Here is a 17,664-nt window from a genome sequence, read left to right on the forward strand (position 1 = left end):
ATTAAACTACTGACCACTTTTTGTTACAAGTGGTTCTTGGGTACTAGGTTCTGAGACAGTTAGGGCTGGGGGGACCCATGAAGAAGATACTGGACTACGGGTAGGCCATGCTGGGCCATAGGACTCCTGTCACCCCTTTCATAATGCTTACCCCAGACTTGTAATTAGTGACCAGCACTTCCTTTCTCTGCGCTTAGGGGGAGCTGGGACAACTGCAGTCTCTGGAGAAGTTGGGGCCCACGAATGGGGAAAGCAACATGCAACTGCCCCAGGGATAAGACTCTTCTCCGTTAACCATTACCCCACTGGTTCCAAGGCAGTGTCTTCAAGGAGGCGGGACATGGAGGGATAAGTGGGAGGGTCAGCTGCTTTCGATGGACCTTGTCCCTTCCCTGAGCACTGAGTCGTTGATCCAACTATGGAGTCTGCTGCAGGTAGGAGGCTGGGAGAAATCCCCTGGAGGGGACTTTAGGGCAGTCAGGGCAGATTGGGAGTCTGAGGCTTTAGGACTGCACACTTAACAGGGCTTGGAGCCCTGAGGCAAATAGACTAGAAGTTAGGAGAGGAGAGGTGAGTGGATATGTCAGTCTTCCTGGACCACACCTTATATTGATATGCTCAGGTGTCTGTGCCATGCATGGCCTTGGGGGAGGGGAAGAAAGGGGAAGGCAAGACCCTTTTGGAGCAGAATGGAGGGGGCAAGTCCTGCATTTAGAGGTTCCCCTAAGTCCTTTCAATTAATGACCATGAAAGGGGTTGGGGGGTGTGTGTGTGTGAGAATGCCCCTCTCTTCCCCTCACCCTTCTTTGCCCAGCAGATCTCCAGGACACAGCCTCATTAACTCTGTAAGTGGTATGCTGTGAAAGGTTGGAGCAAGGGGAGGAGGGAATCTAAGGTGGGGAAGCTCTTCAGCTGCCATTAGCACCTCAAGTAGAGTCTGGGACCTCCTTGCAGGAAGTTTGAGTTTAACCCGAAGCTGGGAATTGATAATCCTGTCCTGTCCCTGGCCGAAGACCATGACCCCTCCGGTAACCCTCCTACCCCCTGGGTAACCATTCCCCTTCCCCAGAGACACCAGGGCTCCACACAACCTCCCATCTCCTTGGTAACCACTCTATCTCCCTCTGATAACAGCATTAGTTGGGAGTAACTACAGGGACAAGGAGGGGGATGGGTTTTACCTTCTGTCCCAGCCACTCTGCCCACAGTGTTTGGTCCTACTGCCCACACTCTACCTGGGTAGAAGTGCCCTTCTAAGGGGGCAGGTTCTGCCAGGCACAAGGTGACTTGTACTTGGGCCACATCCCTTCTCCTTCCCCTTTTCTGCTGCCCACCTCTCCCTCCAGATATCAGGAGCCTGGAGCGGCCTCGCTTCTGTCTGCTGAGCAAAGAGGAGGGCAGGAGTTTTGGCTTCCACCTGCAGCAGGAGCTGGGTCGCGCAAGGCATGTGGTGTGCAGGGTGGAGCCAGGCACCTCTGCCCAGCGCCAGGGTCTTCGGGAAGGAGATCGGATCCTGGGTGTGAACAACCATGTCGTGGAACATGAAGACTCTGAGGTGGTGAGGTTGGGCTGGGACTCCCCATGGTATAGAAAAATGTTCCATACCATTGCAGGGAGAGAGAAGACAGGGTGACTTCCCCGGGTATATGGGGGCAGGACCCAAGTCTCAACCTGCCTCACCTCCCAGGATTTAGAGGTGCCCAGGTCGAAATAATTGGCTGGAGGCATCCAGACAGCTGGTTCCCATGGTGAAAAATATCGGTTCCAGGGACAGGGAGTTGGCAAGAGGAGCCCGCTCCAACCTTACCAGACGTGCCCTTGATTTAGGTGATACGCCGCATCCAAGCCAGTGGTCCTCGGGTGTTGCTGACAGTTTGGGCACAGCATGTGCTTGATGTGGCCCGAGCTCTGCAGGGGAATGATGCCCTCCTCTGTCCTATTCTGGGCCCAGAGGTCCGGCCCCGGCTGTGCCACATAGTGAAAGATGAGGGTGGCTTTGGCTTTACTGTCACCCATGGTAAGCCTAGAGGCTCAGGAGGGAGGTCAGGAGAGGGATCTCAGCCCCACACCAGGGAGCCAGCAGACTACTGCTTGCTTTTTGTTTTGGCTTTCAGAACATCGGGGTTCTTTCTGGTTGGTGCTGAGTACTGGAGGAGCGGCTGAGCGGGCAGGGGTGCCCCCTGGGGCCCGACTGTTAGAAGTGAATGGTGTCAGTGTGGAGAAGTTCACTCATAACCAACTCAGCAAGAAGGTATGGCTGCCTGATTCCCCATCCATCCTCAAAGCTTCTGGGCCTGGGGCCCCTGCCTCAGGAAGTAGACTCCTCTGCCAGGCACTCAATCCCCTGATCTTGTACCTCCCTCACCATCCTTCCCGTTACAGTTTGTGCTAGGTCCTTCTCTCTCCTACCTTTAGTGCCTCATTCCTGGGCCTGGGAAGAGGGGCTGTGAGGAGATGCCTGCCTCTACCCTCCCTACTCAGGTAGCTGATGCTGAGGCCCTGCTGGGTCCCCACAGCTTTGGCAGAGTGGAGAGCAGGTGACCCTGCTGGTGGCAGGCCCAGAGGTGGAGGAAAAGTGTCGCCAGCTTGGAATGCCTCTGGCTGCACCCCTGGCAGAGGGCTGGGCACTGCCCACCAAGCCCCGCTGTCTGCACCTAGAGAAAGGGCCCCAGGGCTTCGGGTTCGTGCTCCGGGAGGAGAAGGGCCTTGATGGTCGCCTCGGTGAGTGGGAGCCCTGGGGGTGGGTAGGGAAGGTGGACCTCGGGGTGGGCACACAAGTATTATATATACACTGCTCAGTGCACATAAACAGTGTCCCTGTCTGAGCCCCAGCCCTGGGCCTCCTCCTCCGGTGTAGCCCCTGGTCAGTCCCCCAGTGAGCATGTGATGGCCTGGGCTGGCACTGGGGGTAAGCAGGAGAGGTACATTGAGGATATCTGTGTCCCAGGGCAGTTCCTGTGGGAAGTGGACCCAGGACTGCCAGCTGAAAGGGCTGGGATGCAGGCCGGGGACCGGCTGGTGGCTGTGGCTGGGGACAGTGTGGAGGGGCTGAGCCATGAGGAGACAGTTTCCAGGATCCGGGCACAGGGCTCCTGTGTCTCCCTCACTGTCGTCGACCCTGAGGCTGACCGCTTCTTCAGCATGGTGCGAACTAAGGGGCAGGGGCTAGGGTGGGGCAGGAATGGAGCACGGCTCAGGTAGAGGGAGAAGCAACAGGTTTGTTCTCTCTGCCTCCTTCCAGGTCCGCTTGTCCCCGCTCCTCTTCCTGGAGAGCACAGAGGTTTGTGGCTCTCCTCAGGACACCTGCTCAGCCTCTCTGGTTGAGATCAAGCACCCACCAGTTGAAGATCCAGCCATGCCTCCTGTCCCAGTTGGCTCCCGCCAGTGCTTCCTGTACCCTGGGCCTGGCGGTGGCTATGGTTTCCGACTCAGCTGTGCGGCCAGTGGGCCTCGTCTCTTCATCTCCCAGGTGACTGATGCCGATAGGCCGAGGAGCCTATCAACATTTGCTTCCTGATGAGCCTTCCTGTGCTTACCTCCCAGAGCCTTGGAGCGCCAGCAAACTTTCCCATGGTGTTCTGTGTTCTGTGTCTACCCCCTGTCCCCCACAACACCAGGTGACCCTAGGAGGCTCGGCTGCCCAGGCAGGGCTGCAAAGGGGAGACGTGATTCTGGAGGTGAATGGGTATCCTGTGGGTGGAGAGATTGACCTGGAAAGGCTTAAGCAGCTGGCTGAGGCTGAGCCACCCCTTTGCCTGAAGCTGGCAACTAGGTCTCCGCAGGGCTTGGAAGCCTGGATTCCTTCAGGATCTGGAAAGGTGAGGAAGAAGAGACAGAAGGACTATGAGCAGCCAGAGGAGTACAGAGGGGAACCAGAGAGCTGGACAAAGCAGGAGGGCTGCAAGGTGGAGCAGGGTGGGGCACTCACTCAGATTGGGACTTTAGGTCATGGTAGGTGAGGACAGAAGGACCCATGGAACAAGTCCCACTCCTGGGCATTCCAGTTTAGGTGGAGGCAGGGAAAAGGAACTCTTCTGGTTCTTGAATGACCTTCTCCCTCTCTCTCTGCTTAGGACTGGGCTCTAGCCTCAGATCTGCTGTAGCACGCCCCTCCTTTGCACCGACCTACCCATTGGCTTTCCTGTCTTCACTCTCCAGCCTGTGGTGGTAGGAACTGAGCTGCTCTCTGTAAGCCAGAAATTGGTCCTCTAGGACTCTGGACAATCACAAGATTGCCCAGGTCTTCCTTCTTTCCCATGGACCCTCCTCCTAGAAGAGGGTGTGGTCAGAGGCCTCATGTGGGCCTACTAGGAAGCCTATCCTCTGACTCCAGAAGATGCCTCCTGGGAGCTTTTGGAGTTGTGCCCCAACGATGAAGTTCTGTCTGAGATGAGTGGTGTGATTTTGTGATTTATAATAAGAAATATATATTTGGCCTTCTGGCACAGAGCTCCTGAAACCCTTGGAATTTCCTAAGTAATAAGAGCAATAAAGGGGTCTTTTGTTATTCGTAAAAAGCTCCTTTCAACCATACCTAATTTTGTTAATGACTTTCAGAGTGACTTTTGGAAACACCTAAGGATTCTGGGCTGATTGCCAGGGGCTCCAACCATGTGATTAGAGAGTTGGAACTTACAACCCTACCCCACCCCTACCCCACCCCTGTCCTCCTGGGTGGCGAGAGGAGCTGGAGGTTGAATTAATCACCAACCAATTGTGCTTATGTAATGAAGCCTCCATAAAAACCCCAAAGACTTTTTTGCAATGGGTTTGCCACCAGAATACAGGTGTAGTGAAAACCACCGCTGAATCTAACCCAAAATGGGAAAGGAAAAGACACACATCAATGGCGTTGTCGTTGGACACAGAGATTCCGGCGAGTCAACCACTACTGGTCGTCGGATCTACAGACATGGTGGGATCGACTAAAGAACCATCGAAACATTCGAGAAGGAGCCGCCTGGGTCTGGGGTAAACTGAGAGCTGGACGCGAGCGTGGGTTCACCACTGATACCTCCCTGTGGGAATCCGAGACCAGCAAGTAGTATGTGACCATCACTGACGCCCCAGGACACAGGGACTTTATCAAAAACATGACTGTGCTGTCCTGATTGTTGCTGCTGGCGTTGGTGAAGTTGAAGCAGGTCTCTCCAAGAATGGGCAGACCCGTGAGCATGCCCTTCCGGCTTACACACTGGGTGTGAAACAACTAATTGTGGGTGTTAACAAAATGGATTCCACTGAGCCGCCTTACAGCCAGAAGAGATACGAGGAAATCATTAAGGAAGTCAGCACCTACATTAAGAATATTGGCTACAACCCTGACACAATTGCATTTGTGCCAATTTCTGGTTGGAATGGTGACAACATGCTGGAGCCACGTGCTAACGTGTCTTGGTTCAAGGGATGGAAAGTCACCCCTAAAGATGGCAGTGCCAGTGGAACCACGCTGCTTGAACCTCCGGATTGCATCCTGCCACCAACTCGTGCAACTGACAAGCCTTGACATCTGCCCCTCTGGGATGTCTACACAGTTAGTGGTATTGGTACTGTCCCTGTGGGCCGAGTGGAGACTGGTGTTGTCAGACCTGACATGGTGGTTGCCTTTGCTCCAGTCAATGTTACAACTGAAGTAAAGTCTGTTGAAATGCACCATGAAGCTTTGAGTGAAGCTCTTCCTCGGGACAATGTGGGCTTCAATGTCAAGAATGTGTCTGTCATGGCCGGCCCGGTGGCTCAGGCATTTGGAGCTCCATGCTCCTAACTCCAAAGGCTGCCGGTTCCATGGGCCAGCGGGCTCTCAACCACAGAAGGCTGGTTCAACTCCTCCAGTCCCGCAAGGGATGGTGGGCTCCTCCCCCTGCAACTAAGATTGAACACGGCACCTTGAGCTGAGCTGCCTCCCGGATGGCTCAGTTGGCTGGAGCGCGGGCTCTCAACCACAAGTTTGCCAGTTCGATTCCTCGAATCCTGCAAGGGATGGTGGGCAGCGCCCCCTGCAACTAAGATTGAACACGGCACCTTGAGCTGAGCTGCTGTTGAGCTCCCGGATGGCTCAGTTGGTTGGAGCAGGTCCTCTCAACCACAAGGTTACCGGTTCGACTCCGGCAAGGGATGGGCTGCGCCCCCTGCAACTAACAACGGCAACCGGACCTGGAGCTGAGCTGTGCCCTCCACAACTAAGATCTAAAGGACCACAACTTGACTTGGGAAAAGTCCTGGAAGTACATACACACTGTTCCCCAATCCCAGTAAAAAAAATCTTAAAAAAAAAAAAAAAAGAATGTGTTTGTCAAAGATGTTCATCGTGGCAATGTGTGGCTGGTGACAGCAAAAATGACCTACCAATGAAAGCAGCTGGTTTCACAGTTCAGGTGAGTATCCTGAACCATCCACGCCAAATCAGTGCTGGATACGCACCTGTGCTTGGTTGTCACACAGCTCACATTGCTTGCAAATTTGCTGAGCTAAAGGAGAAGATTGATCGTCTTTCAGGGAAAAAGCTGGAAGATGGCCCCAAGTTTTTGAAATCTGGTGATGCTGCCATCATTGACACGTTTCCTCGCAAGAGCTTCACTGACTACCCTCTTCTTGCCCATTTTGCTGTTCGTGACAAGAGACAGGCAGTTGCTGTGGGTGTCATCAAAGCAGTTGACAAGAAGGCAGTTGGAGCTGGCAAGGTCACCAAGTCTGCCCAGAAAGCTCAGAAGGCTAAATGAATATTATCCCCAATACCTGCCACCCCAGTCTTAATCAGTGGTGGAAGAACGGTCTCAGAACTGTTTGTCTCAATTGGCCATTTGAGTGTAATACTAAAAGACTGGTTAATGATTACAATGCATCATAAAATCGTCAGAAGGAAAGGAGAATGTTTTGCGGACCATTTGTTTTTTTTGTGTGGCAGTTTTTAAATTATTAGTTTTTAAAATCAGTACTTTTTAATGGAAACAACTTGACCAAAAATCTGTCACAGAATTTTGAGACCCATTAAAACAAAGTTTAATGAGAAACCTGTGTGTTCTTTTGGTCAACACAGTAACTTCCCATAGTACTACTTAGATAAGAGATTTAGAGTTGCCCATAGCCTATTTCTGGTGTTACATCTGCTGAAGCTTTAGAATTTGATAATTTGGGGTTAACATTTTCTGGGTGGGAACTTTGGGATTTCTCACCTTGTCTTAAGGGAAGGAATCATCTGTTTACATGATAAAAAGCTATGGAAGGGGGTCTGTTGGTGCAACAGTTAATAGGTTAGGACAATGAGTAACTTTGTTGATGTGTAAGCTAGTTTACAAAGGCCAAATTCTGTAATAAGGTCCACATGTTGCATATAAAATTTTGTATAGTTACATCAATATTGAGTAAATTTGTTGGTATGTGAAATTTTAGTTTTCCAGTTACTAGAATGTGAATTCTCACATTTACAAATAAATACTGAGGTATTTATCAAAGAACCTAAAATAAATGAGGCTTAAGTAATACTGAAAAAACAAACAAACAAACAAACAAACAAAACCCCAAAGGACTAGGTTCGGAGAACGTCCCAGTTCAGTTACTGAACATGTGAATGAGCTTCCATATCCAAACCCTGCCCTCGGCATCTCTTCCGTCTGGCTGTTCCTGAGTTGTATCTTTTATAATAAACCGGTAATTGAGGAAGTAAACTGTTTCTCTGAGTTCTGTGAGATGCTCTAGCAAATGATAGAACCCCAGTAGGAGGTTATGGGATTCTCTGATTTATAGCCAGTGGGTCAGAAGCACAGGTGACAATCTTGGCTTAAGATTGGCATCTTCTGGGTCTGAGTCCTTATCATCTGTGGGATCTCCAGGTAGATAGTGTCAGAATTGAGTTAAATTATAGGTCACTGAGCTGGTGTCCACAGAAGAGTTGGAGAATTGCTTGGTGTGGGAAAAACCCCTACACATTCGGTGACCAGAAGTAAAGTAGTACTGAGAGTGCTGTAGTAGAATGGAGAGATAGAATATTCCCTTTTCAGGTGGGCTATAAGGGTGGCTAGGATTGAAGCCATCTGGAACTTGCCCTAGATATGATTCCAGGACTCTGGAATGTATTGCAAGAGTTTGGAGACCAGTTACACCTTCCCTCTGGACACCTTAGGATTGTGGAGGCTGGGGCGTCATCACTGTTCATCCATTATGGAAGTGGCCTTTCCCTACAAATCTGGCTGCTTGTGTTTGTATGGTTGGGGGTGGGAGGCGGCAGTTTGAAGGGACCAAAAGGGCCCCAGACTCAAGGGGTGGGACCCAGTTTCTCTAGGAAAAGGGTTGAGCCCTGGTCAAATTTCTCTCCTATCATTTAGTCTTCAGGATAGTGGGTCAGCCCAGAGCCGAGATGTTCCCATGAGAGGCACTCACCTTTGCCAAAAAGCCACAACCCCCAGTTCTGTTGACTTCTACATCAAGACAGCTTTATTGCTGGGGCCTCAGAGAGCCCCAGAGACTATATGCTTACAGCCTCAAAGATCCAGGGGGTTGAGTCCAAACTGGTGGAGCTGCTCCTTGTGCCTGGTGTGGAGTCTCAGCACAGCCGCCTTCCACTGAGGCTTGATGGCTCTCAGCTTCACCAAGAGCCAGTCCAGGCTACCCTACAGACACCAAGCTTTAGGCCCCAGGAAGGAAGAGGCCGAGGTGAGGGGTGCCCCAGGTTGGTCTGTCAGCTTTCCTTGCCAGTGTTTCCTTAAAGTTCATATTATTAGTGGGTTGGCATGGTTTCATCCCCTGGCTGTCTTCCCTCAAAATAGAGCAGAGTTCTCGGTGGAGACACTTCCCCTATCCCCACCCCCATCTGTCATTGTCACACTAGCTGGGGTTTGTGGTGGTGACGAGGGAATGCTGGCTACTGGGATGGCTTGGCTTCAGAGGGTGGTGCTTACATGTAAGATTTCCTCATACTTGGCCTCCATGTCTGCCACCTGGGTCCGAAGCTGAGCCAGAGTCCGGTCCCACTCTCTGAGGGCCTGCTCGGCCTCTCTCTGTGCAACCTCAGCCTTCCTCTGGCATGTCTCTGAGAGGTGGAGCAGAAGGATGAAAGAGGACAGAATCGTCACACTCTACCCTTGAACAGAATCTCCAAAGGTACCCAAGAAGTGGAACTTGAGTGGGATCACTCCAGACTCCCCAGAGTCATCAACTTTCCCATAGTTCCTATAATGAGTTCAAGTACCATTAAATAGAGAGTAGTGGGCTCTACTACTACTCCTCCTCTCTACTATAGTAGAGAGTAGTGGGCTTGGGACAAGACATATGGGTCCCAAAGCTTGTTGTCACTTACTACCTCTGTAACATTGGGTATGTCTTTCTCTGAGCCTCATGTTCTTCATCTTTAAAGAGAGAATGTCACATACTTCACAGGCTTGTTGTGAGAGTTATATGTGATAGTGTATGGGAAAGCACCTAGTATATAGGAGGTGCTCAGTAAGTATTGATTTCATTTAAATTTGAGATAATGCAAACATTAGGAAATGAACTCAGTGTATGCATGGCGCATAAGCAACTCTTAGATATCTGTAGCTAAACTGAAGCTATTTTAGGATAAGAAAACTTTGAAGCCGATATTGTGAAAAATCTTGTGTGCTGTGCTAAAATCTCTCTCTTTTTCCCCCCCAGGACTTTATTGGGGAATAGTGTGTTTTTCCTCCAACCAACTGAGCCATCTGGCCGCCTGGGAGCTCAGCTGCAGCACCCACCATCCCTTGCAGGAGTCGAACCAGGAGCTCAGCTCAGCTCAGCTCAGCTCAGCTCAGCTCAGCTGTAGCTCCTTGTCTTCATTCTAGTTGCGGAGGGCGCAGCTCGCTGGCCGGTGTGGGAATTGAACCGGCAGCCCCGTTCAGAGCTCTCGCTCTAACCAACTGAGCCACCAAATCGCCCCGCTAAAATATTTCAATTCTATCCTGTAACCAAGAATAAAAAAAGGGAAAACTTCCTGACGTGTGTGTGTGTGTGTGTGTGTGTGTGTGTGTGTAAATTTGTTTATTTGGAAGGTTTATTCATTTATTTAGCAAATAGTTATTTAGGGTCTACTCTGCCCAAGGCCTTGAAGATATGGAAGGAAGTAAGTCAAACATTTTCTCTTAGTTTGGTTGTAAAAATTAGTTAAACTAAAAGGGAGTATGTTTTGCCTATGAGAGACATGGCAGTGGTGGGGAGGAAGAACTGGATTTGGAGAGACTATTGAGAAGGGGAAATGGGTGAGAGACTTCTTTACTTAAGACCTTTTTTCAATCTTAAGATAACTTAATGTTTTTGCCATCCTGACCCCTCTGTTTCAATCCTCAGTGGTGGGATAGTCAGTGGAGAAAGTGATATGAGAGCCTAGATTGCAGTCTTCTAGAGAAGGCCCATCTTCAGTTCACCCCTTCAGGCGGGACCTCCTCAGTGATCCTCAGAGAGAAAGGCCTCAGAGGGTGGGGAGCCTACCTAGCTGCTCCCGAAGGCCCCTCATTTCTTGCTCCAGCTGCCTGCTGCGGGTCTCCATCTCCTCTTGCAGGGCCTGGCACTGACGACTCATCTCTGTGGTGGGGCCGTGGGTGGCCAGGGACCCACGTGGGGATGGAGCGGCAGAAAAAAGAAGGGAAGTTGGGGGTGTGTAGGGCTCTGCTTGGTCCAGAAGTGGGACAGAAGGACAAAGGCCTTCTTGATTCTTGTGGTGATTCTGAGAAGCTGGGAGACCCTGAAAACCTGGGGAAGAGCTAGGAAATCAGACCCCCTTCCCTCATACCAGCTCAGGATGGGGATTGTAGCCCTTCTCCCTATTCACTCCTGTGGGATGAACCCACAAAGCATCAACAACATGGCATCAGGCATCCTGGAAGTTCCCTGCCTGGAATCCTAGAAGCCTTCCTTTCCTTCTTTCAGGTTCCTGCCTGATTTGTCCTGTGCTGGGAAGGCTGAGACGAGGCATGGCAGATGGAAGTCCTCCTGGTTTTCTTTCCTTGCATCCTTTGGCCCCTTGGTATCCTCTTCCAAGCCCCTGTCTTCTGCCTACCTACTTGACGGACCACACACCTGCATATATGGCTTTCCCTTCACTTCGGGCCCCCTCCAGTTCAGCCTCCAGCCCTTGCAACCTCTGCTTCAGCTGGTCTTCAGAAGCCTTGGCTCGGCGGGCCTCACCCTTCCACAGAGCTGTGAACAGTACCAGAGCAGCTCTCAGGGCTCACTGGGGAGCCCAGTGAATAAGCCCCCATGAGCTTGATGGACTCTGCCCACCTCTGGAAACCTGGTGGCAGGCTTCCAGCCTCTCATTCTCATTCTGGGTACCCCTCTCCCCCCAGCCCCAGAATCCCACGGGCTCTTCGTTATGAAGAAGCAAAAACTTCCTCTATATTCTGGCTCATCAGCTCTCACTGCCCACGCCTTCCTAACAATCTCAACTCATGACAATCTTTTTCTACTTGAGATGTTTAGAGATCAGCTCAGCCCCTCACCATTGCTCCAACCCTTCAAGCCCCCAAAGATACAGAAATGACTGATTGGCCCACCTCTATCGCCCCCAGAGCTTCCATTTTTCTTACCCAAGTGGTCTCGGAGCAATTCCATTTCCAACACTGTCAGCCTGTGCATGGATTCAGTCTCCACATCTGCCCTGGCAAGTTGGCAGAGCCTCAGCTTATCATGGTCTCAGCCTTGCTTACTCCCCTCCCATTCTCATCCCACACTCCAGAGTTTCTTCCTGCAGGAGACGTGAGGACCACTAACTGAGGGATCTCTACGGCCGAGTCTACTCAGTTCCCCACTGTGTCCTCACTGTCCAACATGTAGTAGGTACTCAAAATATGTGTAATGAACATATAAGGAAGGCATGGAGCCAAAAGGCGTTCAAGGGAGGTGTGGGTGCCCATTTTCTCACTTTTCCACTTTCCCAGCTCCATGAAACCTGGTTTCGAGGAGATGAAGGGAGAGGGTCAAGAAAGCTCCATTGTGTCATGCAGAGGGCTGAATTCTCTCAAGCGCCTCTGTTTGGTCTCTGAGCCAGAGCATGGAGAAACAGGGGGTACCCACCTCCACCCACCCTGACTCTCCAGCACCTGCATTCTTTTTCTTCTTCTGTGCCTCAGCTTTCATCCTTTTTTCTTTGGTCTTAGGTGGCATCTCCTTGCGGTCCTGGGGGAGAGAGGGGACTTGTATTTAGGTCTGGACATGAGGAGGCTTTCCTGATCCCTAGACCGAACCAGGAATCCCAGGAGAGTTAGAATTCTAGTCTCCAAGTCTGTCTCTTATACTTTCCAGAAGTTTCCATTCTTGGTCTCCTTGGAACCTTAGGCAAGGCTCGGGTCAGTAGAGAGGATGGAGCTGTTTCTGCCTATCACTTAATCTCTATGTACAGAAATCACTTCTCTCAATCCTCTTTTGGAGAAAAAAAGTCCCAGTGTCTTGCCCCTTCCCTCTTCCCATCATCCTTACCCTGACTCTTCCTACCTGTAGGACTCCCTCTTGCCTCTGTTGTGTCTGTCTCCTTGTGGAGTGACCCACTCATGGGGAGGGACAGAGAAAAGGTCCAACCAGCTAGGCGCCTGAGAAGGAGATTGGATTCTGGGAGCCAATCCGGGGTGGCAAATTTCCTTTGGGGGCAGGATTGAGAACTGGAAAGTTGGGTTTCCAGAGACTGCATGTTGTCCAGGCAACTGGGAAACACGGAGTTCATAGGAAGGTGGAATGGGCTAAATATAAAGCTTAAAATACCAAGGTCCCAATTATTTCCTTATCCCAAAATCCAAGTGTAGTTTGAGGAGAAAGGGCTCTGGAGCCCATTAGCTATGGTTCACTTCCAATCACTTCCATGTAGCACTGCCTGCAATTTGGAGATTTACAAATGACAGATTTACACATGACAGATTTACACATTTGAAACAATGCTGTTGTGTTGATACAGAGAAATAGAACTGACTGTAGCCATTTGGGGGCAATTTACATCCCTAGATCTCATGAGCAAAATGACACTATTAGGCTTAAAACTGAAGATCCTCTTCAGGAAGGCATTCTACGGGTAGTGAGGGAAAGAAATGCTGGAGAATGTAGTTGAGAGTTTCCCACTTCAGAGAAATGAGACACAGAGGAGAGGTAGACCCATGGACTCTAGGGTGCTAACTTAGAGGGATGCAAAAGTAGAAGGTAAGGGCACTGGAGACAAGAGTTGTGAGTTCTAGTCCCGACTCTGGTTATGTAAACTTGGGCAAACCACTTAACTTTGCTCAGCCTCAGTTTCCTTGTCTTTAAATTTTTGATTTTGTAAATCCTGAAAGGCCTGGGTTTTAATTGGGTATTTACAGGGCTATTTTCTCTCACGCTGATTTAATTTGTTGCCTCTCTTCCCCTATTCCCTTATGTGGTTGATTTTTAAGGCAGGTGCTGAGAAACTCCTTTGGCTCTGGGCAGTATTGAGTTGGTTGGGGCTCCCTCTAGTGGACTTGCTTGACCTCTCGAGTCTCTTAATTTTTTCTATTTACGTTATTTATGAGGCAAGGTTGGAAGTGCCTCCCTCTTGGAGATACTTCCTAGCATCTTGCTGGAGTCATGGGTGATTGGAAAAACAAATTTGGGGAAGGGAGTGTGATGGATGACTTGTCCTTGTTGGGCAGCCCCCACCATCCCTCCAACGCTGTGCTATGGGGAGCCTTGCCATCTGTCTGCCACCTGGATCTCTGGGCACCTTACTCGCTAGAATGAAAACAGCGGAAACTTTGGGACTCTGCCCCTTTTGGACTAAGGGAATTGCAGACTCTTTCTTTAGCTATTTCTCTCTATCTCTGTTCCCGTCAACATTTTTTGTCAATTGCCTGTTGTCACAGCAGATCTGAAGAAATAGCTATGAGATCTGGGAATAAAAAAATCCTTCCTTTGGAGATCAGGCAGATTCAAAAAGAGGCTGGTGTATGTTGACTCATCACCTGCAGGATATTTCTTTGACCCTTTGGACATTTTACAGATTGAAGAGAAGAACCAGGCTGGTCCTTCCAGGTGCTTACAGTTCCTGTACCTCAGATAACCATCACATTTTCCAAATACGAAGAATACTTTTCTTCTAATCCTGAAGTATGTTTTTTGTTTATTCTTCCCCCAAAGCCCTCTCTCCCTGCTTAGGAATGCAGTAGAGGTTCCTGTCCTAGTTCTTCTCCTCAGCTAGAAGTCTGTTTGAGGATGTTTCCCATGAAATGATTAGTGTCTGTGCTATGCTGATGCACGGAATGACATATTGAGGACACAGGTTACAGAATACAAACAGCATGTCATGCCTCAGAAGAGCATATACTTTTCAAATATGTGCAGTCAACCGACTTTCAGGTGCAGAATGAGGATGTGGTTTGGGGTGAAGGTGAAAGAGAATAAGAAAAGTGCCACATGTCACATGATGTGATGCAAACTGAGTTAGCTCTAGAATAACTCAGGAATGAGAATGACATTGTGATCAACAATCCAATCCTATCTCTAGTACATTTTGAAAAACAAGTCAAGTAAAAATTGTGAGAAAAGGTCAATCTTTCCTTCTTTTTTTAATTAACTCAGTTTAGAGGTGAAAATAGGAAAGATTGTTTCAGCAGAACTCTGTCTTCCTTTGAATAGGATCACATCTGTGAATTTTGAAGAGCTAGAGAGAAGAGAAGGATCAGTCTCTATGCTTTATTCAGATGTGAGAGATAGTTTTTATATCTCATTGTATATCTCATTGTATATTTTATATATCATTGTATATTAAAAGGAATATGGTTTACTGCAGCAGAAACAAAGTGCAAATTATACAATTCCACTCTACACAGACTGTACTGAAGATAATACAAATTGGAAGCCTTAAGCCATGCCAGAGATGTGTAGATGATCTAGACAAGCTCAGTTCCAAGGGTTAATTTCTTACCTATACTCGATAAAATCTAGGATTTGATTATGAGGGGAAGAAATACCTTTGTGTACCTATATGGTGCTACTAAGTACTGTGGAAGACCGAAGTTGATAAGACAGTGTAGCGTAAATTAATGTGTGATAGGTGTGAGAAATAAATGGTTATGGAGATTTAGAGGAGGGAAGGATTATTTCTAGCTGGAGTGTCTGGTAAGGAGGATAATATTTGGGTTGAGTTTTGAAGAGTGGATTGGATTTTAGTAGCACACTTTAGGACACAGAAAATGCTCTGAGTTATGAAATAGTTATGAAAAAAAGAAAGAATTGTGGTATCTTGTGACTTGGTGAGACACCCAGCATAGGATTTATGTATTGGAATAGTATAAAACTGCAAGGTAGTTTGGAATTAGATCATGACTCTGGACTTCATTCAAGAGGAATGGGGAGTATTTAAAGTTTTTTTTGTGATGCTTACTAGTCTGGTGCCAGGATAGAGTGGAGGCAGCAGGACAACCAGTGAGGAAAAGGTTTCAATAGACCAGGGGAGAGAAAAGGAGGGCCTGCAACTAGGGCAGTGGCACTAGGGATATTATGTTTTGACCATTATCTAAGAGCTTTGCCTATATTTTCCCCTGGGAGAATGTCATGACTCTTTCTCGGTAGGAACTGATCAAAGGAAATTCTACTGATAGGAAATGATAATATTGACTCCATAATCAATCGTAAAGGCCACTGAATTGCAAAACCAGGATGTCTGGCTGAAGGGCCCTTGAGTTCACACATATTTTTACAGTATTACTTGATAAGCTTAATTCCCTAATCAGTCAAGGGCTTTGTGGGGGGATCGAAGGTCCTACTGGGTGTTTATTGACACACCATGGCCTGCAGGCTCCCAAAGCTGAGGCTCAGAATTAGCAAAGTAGGGCAGGGCACTTCCTCCTTTGGAGGGAAGTTCCTTTTTTCAAAATTCTTCCAACGGAACTCTTCGATTAGAGAAGTGGAAGCGACTGGGAACTGCATTCAGCTCCATGTGAGCAATGGAGTACTCCTCTGGCCAGGGCTCACAGCTGTTTCTGCGGTCAGGGCCTGATGTGGGTGGCGCCTGGCCTGCGGTGCAATGCACTGAGGAGAAGCTTTTTAAATTTTTTAAAAAAGACTTTATTGGGGAACGGGAACAAGACTTTATCGGGGATGACTGTGTACTTCCACGACTTTTTTCAAGTCAAGTTGTTGTCCTTTCAATCTTAGTTGTGGAGGGCGCAGCCCACCATCCCTTGTGGGAGTCCAACTTGTTGAGAGCACGCACTCCATCCAACTGAGCCATTCATCCACCCAGGAGCTCAGTGGCAGCTTGATGTCTTCATTCTAGTTGCAGAGGGCACAGCTCGCGGGCCCACATGGGAATCCAACCGGCAGCCCTGTTGCCCAGAGCTCACACTCTAACCAACTGAGCCACCCGTCTGCCCCCAGGAGAATCTTAAGTACATATTCAATTCCCAGAAAAGGAACTAGTGTTCAGAAGCCAAAAAAGGGGGAAGTGTTTTGTTTTCGGAGGTCAAAGGGCCTGGAAGAAGAGCTCGCAACCCGAGTGTCTCAAGCCTTTCTGGGGTCTCATCAGGTTTGAACAACCTGCAGCATTCACATTCCTGTCCTTGGTCCAGACTTAATGGGGAGTGTAAAACACCAGGTGGTAGGGAAATAACTTCCCTTTTACTCCCACAATGTGAGGAAGAAAATAACTTTAAGCTCAATTTCCTCCTTTGTCAGGAGTAAGGAAAAGACTTGATGTTAAGATTCTTTCTATAGCTACCTGTATTAAATAATCCAACGACCCACTCAAGGAGGGCCACCCTAAAGCCCACAAGAAACATGGAGGGCTCGGCTTCTGCCTTGTGCGCAGACTCCACGTTAGATCCGCCTCTTCATCGCCCCGTTTCTCCAGCAGAGGGCGCAGGCGCGAAGGTTCCGCCCGGCCCCGCCCCGGCCCGCCCACGAAGGTAGGGGCGGGGGAAAGCGGCGCGGAAACTTGGCCACCGCTCTCCGGGAGATTGTGGCTTTGGTGGGGGTAGCTCAGGAGGGGTCGCTACCTGGTGGGGACTAGGCAGCCCGCTTCCCCAAGGTTGGTGCGCTCCTCCTGTCATCGGGCTCTTGTTCTCTGAAGGGGCGCGCCCGCGCGGATCCGCGCTCCCGGCACCGCCCACTCCCCTCCTGGCGGCCGCCCCTCCCTCCGCCCCGACAGCCGGCGGCGGTGGCGGTGGCTGGGTGAGGCCCCTCCTTCACCTCGCTTGCAGCGGAGCGGAGCGGGCGGACGCGGCTGGACCCCCAACGCTCCACCGGGCCATGGCCGGCAATGTGAAAAAGAGCTCTGGGGCCGGGGGCGGCGGTGGCTCCGGGGGCTCGGGCTCGGGCGGCCTCATCGGGCTCATGAAGGACGCCTTCCAGCCGCACCACCACCACCACCACCTCAGCCCCCACCCGCCGGGGACCGTGGACAAGAAGATGGTGGAGAAGTGCTGGAAGCTCATGGACAAGGTGAAAGGCCTGCGAAGGATCCGCAGGGAGCAGGGGTGGGCGTGGGCGGAGGGGCCGAGGGAGGGGAAGGAAGGGACAGAGGAAGCTGGGGGAGGGGACGTGTCATGCGAGGTTGGGGAGGAGAGGAGCTGGGGTGACGGGGCTGAGGGGTGGGGGCTGTGGGGGTGGGGAAGACACCGGGAAGATGGGAATCGGCGGTGGGGGAAGGGCTGCGGCGGTTGGGAGTGGGGAACATTGAGGTGGTGCGTTTAGGGTAGCGAGACAAAGATGGGGTGGGGG

The 17,664-nt window shown here is 50.2% G+C and overlaps 3 protein-coding genes across 10 annotated transcripts in view; 2 read left to right on the forward strand and 1 right to left on the reverse strand.

Annotated features, from left to right (window-relative positions):
- Positions 1-92: 92 nt before the first annotated feature.
- On the forward strand, positions 93-5,204 carry NHERF4 (NHERF family PDZ scaffold protein 4). Of its 7 annotated transcripts, none has more exons than XM_033119366.1 (11): positions 93-434; positions 815-845; positions 955-1,028; positions 1,347-1,558; positions 1,828-2,017; positions 2,115-2,251; positions 2,517-2,721; positions 2,948-3,144; positions 3,242-3,469; positions 3,618-3,818; positions 4,074-5,204. In XM_033119366.1, exons 1-11 carry the CDS (start codon positions 419-421, stop codon positions 4,101-4,103), a joined length of 1,521 nt encoding a protein of 506 aa, XP_032975257.1. In that variant the 5' UTR covers positions 93-418; the 3' UTR covers positions 4,104-5,204. The 7 variants fall into 7 exon arrangements, with proteins under 7 accessions (XP_032975257.1, XP_032975258.1, XP_032975254.1 ...); XM_033119367.1 differs by having other exon boundaries at positions 818-845; XM_033119363.1 differs by having other exon boundaries at positions 3,618-5,204.
- Positions 5,205-6,890: 1,686 nt separating this feature from the next.
- On the reverse strand, positions 6,891-12,502 carry CCDC153 (coiled-coil domain containing 153). The gene is given in 8 exon segments (XM_033120712.1): positions 6,891-8,495; positions 8,498-8,606; positions 8,895-9,025; positions 10,438-10,530; positions 11,026-11,145; positions 11,535-11,600; positions 12,048-12,123; positions 12,439-12,502. Coding segments are annotated over 7 exon segments (609 nt in total). The 5' UTR covers positions 12,112-12,123; positions 12,439-12,502; the 3' UTR covers positions 6,891-8,469.
- A 4,361-nt stretch (positions 12,503-16,863) lies between these two features.
- CBL (Cbl proto-oncogene) overlaps positions 16,864-17,664 on the forward strand; it is an 83,020-nt gene continuing 82,219 nt past the window's right edge. Inside the window, exon 1 of one of the 2 annotated variants that reach the window (XM_033119435.1) lies at positions 16,864-17,385. In XM_033119435.1, the coding sequence (XP_032975326.1) occupies positions 17,194-17,385 (192 nt within the window). In that variant the 5' untranslated portion in view covers positions 16,864-17,193. The remainder of the gene's footprint in view (positions 17,386-17,664) is intronic. The other variant, XM_033119439.1, reaches the window with a different exon arrangement.

This window comes from Rhinolophus ferrumequinum, chromosome 11 (genome assembly GCF_004115265.2).
Source record: "Rhinolophus ferrumequinum isolate MPI-CBG mRhiFer1 chromosome 11, mRhiFer1_v1.p, whole genome shotgun sequence".
Lineage (NCBI taxonomy): Eukaryota > Metazoa > Chordata > Mammalia > Chiroptera > Rhinolophidae > Rhinolophus > Rhinolophus ferrumequinum.